Source organism: Marmota flaviventris, chromosome 1 (genome assembly GCF_047511675.1).
Source record: "Marmota flaviventris isolate mMarFla1 chromosome 1, mMarFla1.hap1, whole genome shotgun sequence".
Lineage (NCBI taxonomy): Eukaryota > Metazoa > Chordata > Mammalia > Rodentia > Sciuridae > Marmota > Marmota flaviventris.
Window position 1 is genome coordinate 95,743,191 of NC_092498.1, and position 12,395 is coordinate 95,755,585.

Genomic DNA, 12,395 nt, shown 5'->3' on the forward strand with positions numbered 1-12,395 from the left:
CCCCATCTTTAGAGTGAGCAGAATTACCTTTAAAAGGATATTTGATGAGAGTCTCATCATATCAATAAAGTGTATGCATTACCTCTTCACTTTGCCATCTGTTGTTTTATTTTACTTATCATAATTATTATTTCATATTAATTGTACAAAGTAATATGATTCATTGTGATAATTTCACATATGAATATAACGTACTTGATGGTATCCATCCTTCCTAATCCCCTTTCCTTTCCTTAGTTGACCCCTTTATATTTCCCTCCCCTAGATTCCAAATAAGAGAACATATGATAATTATCTTTCTGGGTCTAACTAATTTCACTTAATATGATGATCTCCAGTTCCATGGAATTGTTCTTTATAGCTGAATTGTGTGTGTGTGTGTGCACGTGTGTGTGTGTGTGTGTGTGTGTGTGTGTAACATTTTCTGACTTTGTATATATCCAACAATGGTATATGGGTAGTTCTATTTTTAGGTTTTTGAGGAATCTCCATACTTATTTCCATAGTGGTTGCACTAATTTATATACCCACCAGCAGTGTGCAAGTGTTCATTTCTTCCTGCTTCTTTTCCAGTATTTGCTATGTTTTATTTTCTTGATGATAGCCATTCTGACAGGGGGTGAGATGGAATCTTAATGTAGTTTTGATTTGCTTTTCCATGATGGCTAAAGATACTGAGCAGCTTTTCATGTATTTATTGGCCATTTGTACTCTCTTTGAGAAGTGTCTGCTGAGCTCTTTTGCCCAGTTATTAATTGAAATATTTGGGATTTTGTTGTTGAACTTTTTGAGTTCTTTATGAATTCTGGATTTTAATGCTCTGTCCAATGAATAGAGGCCAAAAATTTCTCCCTTTATCCTTTCTGTTAATTTAAACTTTCTCTCCTCTATGTTGTTGTTGTCAGATCTTTTGGTCACACTGACAAAAACTCTGACTAAAACAGCATTTATGTACCAGGAGCATGACACACCCAAATTCCACGGGAACAGAAGCTCCCATCCTAGGGATTTTTCATCTTTATCCTTTATCATATCTAAGTGGTCCGGCACCCTAACATTGATGGAAACAGGCAAAGGTACAGAACATAGATAGGTCTCCACAGTCCTGTTGCAGGAACTCACACAAAAACAATCCCTGCTATAGAGTAGCTCATAGTTCAAATTTACCAACATCCAAAGGGAAAGTAATAGCCATGAAGGACAGTCTGCTGACACAGTAAATGCGAGGACTTGCATCCCAGGAACGAGAGAACACAGAGCAAGTGGAATGACATGTCCATGTCAGTGTAAAGGGTAGAATTCATATGGCATGTTACTTCATAGAAAATGAAGGTCTATTGGTGATTGCCAGGGTCCAGGTACAGGAGAAATAGGGACCTGTGTTTTAATAAGTACAGTTTCAATCTGGGCAGATGAAAACATTATGGAGATTGTTAGTATGACAATATGAACATACTTAACACTAATAAACTGTACACTTAGAAATGGTTAAAATTGTTAATTTTTTGTGGTGCGTGTGTGTGTGTTTTAGCACAACTAAAACATGCTTTAACAGTTACCTTAAAAATATTCTTGGCAGGAGGATCTCAAGTTCAAAGCAGCCTCAGCAAAAGCGAGGTGTTAAACAACTCGGTGAGACCCTGACTCTAAATAAAATACAAAATAGGGCTACGGATGTGGCTCTGTGATCATGTGCCTCTCTGAGTTCAATTCCTGGTACCAAAAAAAAAAAAAAAAAAAAAATCTTGGTGCAAATTCTACAAATGACATAATGGTTAAACTTTAAAATAACAACAACAACAACAACAAAAACATTCCTGTGAAAATTACAAAAACAAAGACTAACTTAGCTCCTTGGAACTAAATGCAAAGAGGACTTGACAGGATCCTGGACCAGCTAAGGGTATTGGTGGGAAAACTGCAAATTTGTATAAGATCTGTAGAGTAGTTAAGTGTGTACCAATTTATCTTGGTTTCCATAATGATTGTATTATGGTTAGGAAGTTTGCTAACGTTAGGGGAAACAGAGGGAAGGGCACATGTACCATTTTGCAACATATTTGAAAGTCTAAAACTCTAAAGTTAAAAAGGAAGAGGTACTGGAGTCCATCTCCTAGGGGAGAGGAGAGTGGGGGCGGGGGCGGGGTGGGGGCGATGGGGGAAGCACCACTACCAGGGTAAATGCAGTCAGGCTCCAGAGTCAGGCCAAGGCTGGAATTCAGAGTGCCTTCTGTTCTGGTCTGAGGAGTATGTATTCTATTTACTGTAAAGCTTGGGTAGTTCGGAGAGCTTCAAAGCCAAGGTGAGATCATCCATCTGCATTTGGGAAGTATATACTTGAAGCCAGAATAGCTGAAGGAAGGAACCAACTGGTGGGTAGTGTTAGGAGGGCGCAGTTGAAGGAGGGGCGAGCTTTGTGAAAGTGCAAACACTCCGTTGTCACTTGCAGTAGCCACAGAAAAGGTGGAAGAATTTAGGGGCCAGCTGTTCTTGGACAGCGACCCAGGCATACCGATGGGGTAGGAGTGGGGGAAGAGGCAGAGCCTCGAGACACTGCCCACGGGAAGGGCGGGCCTGACCTCGAGGGCGGAAACGTTGGCGCCCTTGGCAGTGGGGGTCTAAACCTGCATCCAGGCCCATGTTCTTTAACTGGACCAGACTGGGAAGAAAACGCAGCAGGTAGCCTGGCCACCTTAAGAGCCGCCGCTCTGCCCAGCATCCCAGGTACTTGGACTTTGTCTAGCTTGCTCTAAAAATGGTCACAGTACTCAGCAAGGGGAGCTGATTTAAATACTTTCTTTTCTTTGATTATCCCGGTCTGTCTTAAAGGAGGATCCATTTTGTCAGAGCATCTAACACTTTTGTTCAGAAGTTTTCCAAACCATCCTAATAATGTTGAATAGGGACTTTTTGCTCCATTGATTTAACACCCTTGAAATGTTATGCTATGGATCAGAGACAACTAGTGATTTTGCTCTAAAAATTAAATATCCTTGGAGTGGGAAGAGCTGGAGAAGGACCCATGAGAATGTTCATAGAAAACTTGCATGCAAATAAAAACGTAGAAAATCTTCCATAATACTTCAAAACAAAGCAAAACAAAAACCTGTGAAAAATAATTTCAAGTAATTCATTACTGTTAACCTCGTTCTTATTTTGTTTCAGGATTTGGGGAAGGATAAGATAGTAAGGCAGCTTTAAGTATGTCTCATAGAGTCCAGTCTGCAGTAGTCCATCTGTGAGATTAGCTCCTTTCTCTCAAAACAGGTGAGACTGTGTAATCTGATATCGGGTATAGGGAACATTGTATGTATGCTAAGATGCTGTTTGAATGTATAAAGAGCACAGTATTTAAATTTTCCCTTAATGTTTTGTATTTTTCTTCCTTTGCCATGTGAAAGTAGATCAATGGCCAGCAAAAAGCGAGAAGTCCAGTTACAGGTGGGTATGATGAATCAGCAGCCCATTTCCCTGATGCCCTGACAGTCATTCATAGACCTTTGACAGTGCCTTGCTTTTTGCAGACAGTCATCAATAGTCAAAGCCAGTGGGATGAGATGTTGCAGAACAAAGGCTTAACAGGTACAGGGCTACCCAGTTCTCTGGCCATCAGGGTTTGTCCCAGTGCACTTCATAGCAGTGTGCAGAGTCCTTTCTCCACTGAATTCTGCCATCTTTGCCCTGGCGGGGGATCCAGCATGGGGATATGCTAATTCTAGATTCTTTGACTCTGTTCTTTCATAACTATTATCATCTTTTAGTAATTGATGTTTACCAAGCCTGGTGTGGACCTTGCAAAGCAGTGCAACCTTTATTCAGGAAAATGAAAAATGAGCTCAACGAAGACGAAATTCTGCATTTTGTTGTTGTAAGGATTTCTGGTTCACTGAACTATTGTTCTCTTGTTATCGTGAGTGTTTTAAGTACCCTCTAATCGTTTAAGTGTAGTCTTAATTTAAAAACCTGTCTGTTTTTCAAAATAGACAATGTTTACTTTGCAGTTTTCCAATTTGGTTCTACCATATCTGAAAATGAATGTGTTTTTTATCTGATTCCTATAATGTTGAGGTTACATGCCATGACTGTAAACATTGGAAAAGTGTAACCATGGGTATCTGTCTACTAACTTGTTTCATATCATCTGATCCTCATGTTCAGTGTGTGCCCTTAGAACAAGGCCTGCAAAAGCTGTTTGTTGGGTGTCATGGAATAGTATGCTAATTGTCATTTTTTCTTTCATTTAAACAATTTAAATTCATATTGGCGTTATTTTGCAGCAGTTTTTGGTTCACAGAAAAATTGGCAGAAAGTACACACTTCCCTTATTTCTACACACCCACAGCCTTCCCCACTATCAAAATCTGGTACCAGAGTGGTACATTTATTACAATCAGCGAACCTACCTTAAAACAACATTATCTGCCAAAGTCCATGGTTTTCATTAGGGTTCCCTCTTGGTGTTGATTCATCTGTGAGACTTAGCAGATGGGTCATGACAGGTGTCCATCATTATAGTATCATACAGAACAGCTTCACTGGACCAACAGTACTCAGGCTCTAACTATTCAGTCCTCTTTTTCACCAAGTACCTGGAAACCCCTGATTTATCTTTTCCAGAATATCATATAGTTGCAATCATGCAGTTAGGAGGCCTTTTCAGATGGGCATTCTTCACTTTGTAATATGCAGTGAAGCTTTTTCCATGTCTTCCTGATTTGATATCATTTCTTCCTAGTATTGGAAAACCTTCCATTGACTGGATATACTTTAGTTTATCGATTCACCTTCAGAAGAATGTCTTGGATTTTTCCAAGTTTTGGCCTTTTTGAATTAAGTTGCTATAAACTTCATGTTTTTTGTGTTGACATGTTTTTAACCTAATTTGGGTAAATACCAAAGAGAATGATTGCTGGACCATATGGTAAAACTATATTTTGTTTTATAAGAAACTACCAAACTGTCCTCCCGAGGGACTGAATTGTTTATATTCCCACCAGCAATGATCAGTGGGTCTTCCTGCTCCACATCCTCTCCAGCATTTGGTGATATCAGGGTTCCAGATATGGGGCATTCTAATAAGTATGTGGTGATCTAGCTCTCTGTGTCTCTCTGTCTCTCTGTCTGTCTGTCTGTCTCTCTCTCATACTGGGATTGAACCCAGGGGTGCTTTGTCCACTGACTAAATCCCAGCCCTTTTAATTTTTTTTTTTTTTTGAGACAGAGTCTCTCTAAGCTATCAAAGCTTGCCTGGAACTTGAAATCCTCCTGTTTCAGCCTGCTGAATCCCTGATATTATTGACATATGACACCCCGCCTGGCTCCTTGTTGTTTTAACTCTCACTTCTCTGAGGACATGATTTGGAACATCTTTTCATATGCTTATTTGACACCTGCATGTTCTTTTTTCTTAAAACAGGTGTCTGATAATGTCTTTGGCTCATTTTTTTCTTCATCCATTTTTTTTGTTTTGTTTTCTTACTATTAACGTTTAAACTTCCTTTGTGCATTTTGATTAACAGTCCTTTTGTCAAACATGTCTCTTGCAAATATTTTCTTATAGGCCATGGCTTGTTTTTTCATTTTCTGGGCTTTGCGGGTTTTTTAAAAGGCAAGCTTTTTTAACAACCTGCTTCACTCTTCACTCAAAAATCAGGCCACGTTCTTTTAAAAAGCTAGGATGTGATTTGATTTAGGTTTGAAATCTAAATCGAGATTTGACTCAAATCTAGATCTGATTCTTGGCAAAGAGGAGAAACAAAGTTCAGAGAGTAGGAAACAGAGACTGAAGTGGATTTCACATGTGATCCACCAGGGTGGGCATAAGTTAAGGTCAATATTGGAAGAATCCAGCAGTTGGCAGATGGAATCACAGAGAACTGAGGAGCAGAAAATTCTTTTGGGTGCCTAACATTCCCATGTCTTTATTATGTAATAAATATTCTGTGTTTTTCCCCCCTGTCTTTAAAATAAAAAACTCTTGGACATCCTGGGGGTTGGAATGAGGGAAGTCTGTCTGAAAGAAGTAGGAGTGAAAGTTCACAGGCTAAAAGTTGAGGGAAACTTCAGTGTCCAGGGGGAAATTGAGGCCAATGGGGAGAGGCTGACAGCAGGCAGTTTCCCTGCTCACCCGCCAGTCTATCTGGAAGCCCACCTGTTAAAAGTATCTGGAAAGAAACTTTGAGCATAGAAAAGTTAGGAATCTTTAGATAAGCAGGAAGCAGAATTTGATGCTGTGGTCAAAGAGGTTAGAGTCATTAAATTCCTGCTGTTTATAGAGTCTGAATAGGAACAGAGCAGGGGTATGTAGGTGCACTGCACACTATGTGAAGGCTGAGGTGGTACATGTGGAAGAACAGTTAGACCATTTAGGCTTCCATTTCAGCACAGCTCAACATCTTCAGGAGAGGAGGGCTAATAGCAGAGATGATAGTAGAGACAGTGCTTCCTGGAGGCCTCAGGCTGTATCCACCCAGTAGCACCTGGGAACACAGACTCCCTCAGCTTGCTCCACAGAAGTCAATATATCCATTAACATAGCTACCCAAGTGTAGACCTTCCTAGAATAAAGTCCTTCACCAGAAATCTGATCATCTGGCACTCTGGTCTTGGATTTCCAGCTTCTAGAACTGTGAGAAATACTTGCTTGTTTTTAAGCCATTTAGTCCATAGCAGTTTGTTATAGCAGTCTGAAATATCTAACATGCCCTCACAGTGGTGGCTGGATCAGCAGGTGCTGTTAGTATGGAGGAAGACAGTTACTTAATATATAGTTGTACATAATCAGCTTAGGACAACTTGAAGTTTTCGAGAAAATTGCAAACATAAAAATGAAAGCTTCACAATTTGTCTGCCAGTTCATTCAAGAAGCATTTGGTGAGTTCCTTGTGGTATGGCCCTGCGACTGATAGCAGGGGAGGGCTGAGATAATATTGTGGATATGGAATACGCTCTATCCACACACACAGGGCTTTCCTTACTCAGTGGGTGAGAGAGGACCGCATCCATAGTACACTATGGAAAAGGACAATAGGTGCCCAGCAGAGGGGAATCAAGTGCAGTGTGGAGTGAGAAATGATTTGTAGCAGGAAGAGTAAGAGAGACTCATTGGAGGAAGTATACTTGAACTGGGTTTTAAATTAAGGTTGGACCAGGCAAGGAGGAAGGAAAAGACCAAGAAATGAGTTTGACTGAAGGCTGGGTACCATAAAGGGGAACAGTGAGAGTGACGTTGATGACAGATGATGCAGGGCTTGAATTGCTAGTATATGCAATTTGATCCTTAATGCAACTATAACATACCCAGAAAATGTCACAGTAAACATAAAAATTGTAAGTATCTCTACATTGTTTTACCAGAGTGTAGCAAATGACTTGGATATAGTTTTTCATTATGTAAAACATTTACTTTTTTTTTTTTCCAGGCAGAAGCTGACAGCATTGTAACTTTGCATTCGTTTAAGGATAAATGTGAACCTGTTTTTCTCTTAAGTCTTGTGAGTATAACATTTATTTTCTCAATTTTCCAGTTTGCAGTGTAGGAGCAACAGGCGTAGTGAAATTGCCCTGGAAATATTTGCTGATGAGAGTAATTGCACCATGTTTGCCTTATCTCTGCTTGTCTATTATTGCTTTTTATAATTTGACCTCTGGGAGCTGTAATGGATTGAAGAGCTTAGACAATGCCACACTGATCAGAGAAAAGAAAAACAAAATGATGTTAACCTTCACTAAATAAATCATCAGATTTGTATGATGAAGTATTTACAGAAATGGAAACTAGAAATTACTCAGATAACCTAGTAGGAGAAAATTGGCTATAAATATTCATGCGTACCCATCCTAGAAAGTATTGTATAATACTATTTTGTAACACATATTACTTTTATCTCTGTATTTACAAATACATAGAAAGGAGACAGGAGAAAATGTCATAGTAATTTTCTATGTTTGGAGAGAGAAGTAATATTTTTCCTTCTTTAATTTTTTTCGGCATTTTCCAAATATTCTGTGATGAGCACACATCTTTTACCATCAGAAAAACATAATCACTAGTTTATAAAAGTGAAATCTGTAGGTGCTAAGTTGTGTACTATTGCTACAGTCAAAGAACCCAGATTGTTGTCTTCTAAAGGAGATGGATGGGACCTGGGATAGTGTGGGATAATTACTTTCCATATTAAAATAATTATTAAAAATATTTCTTGGATGTACTTTTTGATTCTTTTAAACAATGCTTTTGCAACTTTCTAGGAAGGGAATTACTAGGTTGATTGAATGAAAAAAAAATTGTAACTGAGCTATATCCCCAGACCCTTCTAAGTTGAATATGTAGGAGATGACTTAGATAACAAATCAATCACCTTTCCTGTAAAAGACTGTATTTCTGAAATATAGTCTTTGTTCTGAGTCATAGTTTGCAGGCCCCTGGCCTAGATGTAGTTGAGGGAAACAGAATGAGTGACTACACAAAGAAAGGGATGAACTTGGTGGCTCCTGGTCACATGAGGAGACTCTAGCTGCAGGTAGCAGTTAGAAGCCAGGTACCAAGCAAGAAAAACGGGGAAGGTAGGTCCCAAGTGGAGTTTAGAGCTCTGGGGTGACCATCACTTGGCCATCTGAATCAGGTCTGAACAGTACACCCTATACACTCTCCTGAAATAGATGGTCAGGCCATATTCTCTACTGCCTGTAATCAGTGCCCAAAGTGTAAGCATGTGTCCTCTCTCAGCCACATGTAGCTCACCCTCCCCACACTCATGCTTCTCCTGACCCAGGTCTCCAGTTCTCCTCCTGTGATACAAATGGTTCCACTGCAGGGCATCTGGAATCAATTTACGCAATTAGCAAACTTCCCAAGATCTTTGTCTCCGACCTTTTGTTTTCATTCCTTGAATTACCTTAAACTTAGCTCCTTCCTTAGGACATTTTACCTGCAGCTCACAGGCTGTCAAATCTAGTAGTGAAATGTTTCTGTTGCTTCCTCTCACTTCTTCAATTACATTCTTTTCTTTCTTATTATGTTTAACTAATTCTCCTTTCTCTCCATCTGACTCCTTTCAGTTTCTGACCTTCAATCATTTTTTATTTTTGGTACCAGGGACTGAACCCACCGGTGCTTAACCCTTGAGCCACATCTCCAGCCCTTTATTTATTTATTTATTTGTTTGTTTGTTTGTTTGTTTTTAATTTTAAGATAGGGTCTTGCTAAGTTGCTTAGAGCCTCACGAAGGCGCTGAGGCTGGCTTTGAACTCACAATCTTTCTGCCTCAGCCTCCTGAGTAGCTGGGATTATAGGTGTGCACTTCTGCCCTGACATTTTCCTACATTTTCATTGGTACATTATAGTTGTACTTATTGATGGGATTTGTTGCTGTATATTTGTAAATGCATGCAATATAATGATATAATTTGGCCAATATCACTCCACCTTTCTTCCTTCCTCCTACCCCTTGGTCCCTTTCCTTTACTGATCAACCTTTGATTTTTAGGAGATCCACCCCTGCCTTTGTTTTCCTTTTTCCTCTCTAGCTTCCGCATATGAGAAAACCTACAACTCTTAACCTTCCAAGTTTGACTTATTTCACTTAACCTGATGGTCTCTACTTACATCCGTTTTCTTGCAAATGCTGTAATTTCATTTTTTTTCTTTGGAACCTGCTACTTTGTCAAATTTGTTTATTAGCTCCAGCAGCCTTTTGGTGGAGTTTTTGGATCTTCTATAAATAGGATCATATCATCATATCACAGAATATTTTTGAACATCAAATATTCATCATCTGTGAACAGTAATAATTTGACTTCTTTCTTTCCTATTTTCATCCCTTTTATTTCCTTTTCTTGCCTAATTATTCTGGCTAGAATTTCTAGCACTATATTAAATAGGAGTAGTGAGAATGGACGTCTTTGTCTTCTTCCAGATTCAAATAATTTTTGCTATTGATGGAAGACTTCAGCATGAGGCTCAAAGTTTTATTCTCAAACCCAAATCCTTTCAGCATCCTGGTGACCTCAGTGTCTGCATTGGCAACCCAAGCTACATCCTGGCCTTTCCATTCTTGACCTCCTTTCTACCAATGGACATTCCTCCTGAAAGTTCATTTTCATGGACTCATTTCAGTATTCATTTCTCTGACATCTTTGTCACTCTTCTTCCACATCCATAGCCACTAATTTAAAAATCTCATTTTCTGACCACAAAACTGTCATCAGGCATATTCCTTGTTTATTCGAACATTCTCACAAGGACCCTTGATATTGGTCAGCTTTCCTAGCTGACAGTAAATTCACTCCAGCAAGTTGGAGCAGGAAAAGTTTTTCCCAACAGAACTATTGAAAGGTTTCTTTTAATGGGACATGGTAATTAAAGTTTCAGCTTGCCTTTAAGCATTTCCCAACTGGATCTTTCTCACTGACTTTTCAGTATGATTGCTTCTTTTCAGTTGAAGATAATAGCCCTTTTGGATGCCATGCCATACATTTTTTCCACCTACCACCCATTTTATGCTGTACCTAAATTTCTCCAAAAATTTAAATATTTATATTTACTTTATTTCTTCTGTCCCCATTAAATCCTCAGTTCATTCATTCTGACATCTTTCTGGTTATTCCACCAAATGACTGTTGCTGATGTATCCAGTCACTGGCCTGTGGCTAAATAAAATGGGCACACTTAGGTGTTCCTTAATGTACCTCTCAAATGTCTTTCCATGGTAATCATGCCCTCTGTTTTAATACAAGTACTTGTTTTTTTTTATTTATTTGTTTTAATTAGTTACACATGACAGTACAATGACCTTGACATATCATACATTTGAATCAGATGGGATATAATATCTCATTTTTCTGAGTGTACAGGTTGCAGAATCACATTGGTCATACATTCACATATATATACCCAGTAATAATAATGTCTGTTTCATTCTACTATCCTTCCTATCTCTCCAACACCTCCCCTCCCCTCCCATCACTTCTCTCTACCTAATCTAGGGTAACCCTATTATTTTTTTTCTCACATCTTCATACATGTATTTTGTATAACAATGAGGGTCTCCTTCCACCATCCATGCAATTCCCTTTCTCCCTCCCTTTCCCTCTCATCCCTCTTCCCTATGTAGAGGTAATCTTCTTCCCATGCTCTTCCTCTCTTCCCCACTTTGAGTCACTCCCCTAATATCAGAGAAGACATTTGGCCTTTGTTTTTTTTTTTTTTTTTTTTTTGCAGGGTGGGTGGGGATTGGCTAATTCACTCAGCATAATCTGCTCTAATGCCATCCATTTTCCTGCAAATGCCATAGGTACTTCTTTTTATTGGTGTGACTTGGTTTTTCTTTCACTTTCCTGGATGCTGTTCTCCTCCTTCTCTTTTGCAGGTTCACCCTTCCTTATTCAGCTATTAGATATTGATACTCATCTCAGAAAATTCCCTCTGTACACACTTGCAGTCAGTTATCATTATCTATCAATAACTCAAGTTATCATCCTCAGATAAATGCTGTACTATGAACTCCTGACTTGAGGGCCCAACCAGTGCCTTGACATCTCTTCTTGGCTTTCTCAAAGTCATCTTACAATGAAATTATCTAACATCCCCGCAAATGTGTTCTTCTCCCAGGCTCTCCTCACTTGGAAAATGACATTATAATTCATAATTTATCAATTTTTAAAAGGTTCTCTTTATATTCCACCCAATCCAAACTATACCTTGGACCTGTCCATTTCACTGACCAAGTCTCCCACACCCATTTACCTCTTTCCACTGTTTGCATCTCCACCACTTCTGTCATAAACTGAGCAATCTCTAGAGTAGTTCCTAAAATGTATACACACATCTTCTCTTGCTCTGCTTCTTCCCTTTCTCCATACAATGGATAACATAATCTTTACAAAAAACAATTCTACTTGTGGTCACAGTCTGTTTAAATAAATGCTCCAGTAGTTTCCAGCTGTATTTAGGATGAAGGCTGCAGCCTTCTGAGGCTCCAAGGCTGTTCATGTCTGGCTCCTCATAAGTGCTGTGCTTCATGTCCTACCAAGCGCCCTCTCACCTTTGGCAGGTCTTTCCTTCAAGTTTACACCCTTGCATCTGCTATTCCTTCTTCATATCATGCTATTCCTCCTTCTTTTTTACCTTGTTGTCTCTAACCTGTCATCTTTTAAACCAAGTATCACTTCTTGAGATTGAGAGGTACTTTTCCAGATCTGCTTGACCTGGACGTATTCTGGTAGGTGCTCTGAAGTGCTTTGCAACCCTCAGTGGCACCCATCATGGTTGCTATTCCACATGTGTTTGTGGTTTTATGGGTTGTGTTTGTTTTGTTTTGTTTTTCAATTAATTTATGAGGCCTCTTATTCCATGCCATCATGCCTGCTACCATGCCAGGAAATAGATGTTTAGT

General features: G+C 39.2%; 1 protein-coding gene across 1 annotated transcript in view; it reads left to right on the forward strand.

The window, feature by feature from the left end:
• The first annotated feature begins 3,408 nt into the window (after window positions 1–3,408).
• The window catches only part of Nme8 (NME/NM23 family member 8), a 69,411-nt gene continuing 60,424 nt past the window's right edge, over window positions 3,409–12,395 (forward strand). The window contains exons 1-4 of the mRNA XM_027939719.2: window positions 3,409–3,441; window positions 3,525–3,582; window positions 3,762–3,868; window positions 7,422–7,493. Coding sequence (XP_027795520.2) covers window positions 3,409–3,441; window positions 3,525–3,582; window positions 3,762–3,868; window positions 7,422–7,493 — 270 coding nt within the window. The remainder of the gene's footprint in view (window positions 3,442–3,524; window positions 3,583–3,761; window positions 3,869–7,421; window positions 7,494–12,395) is intronic.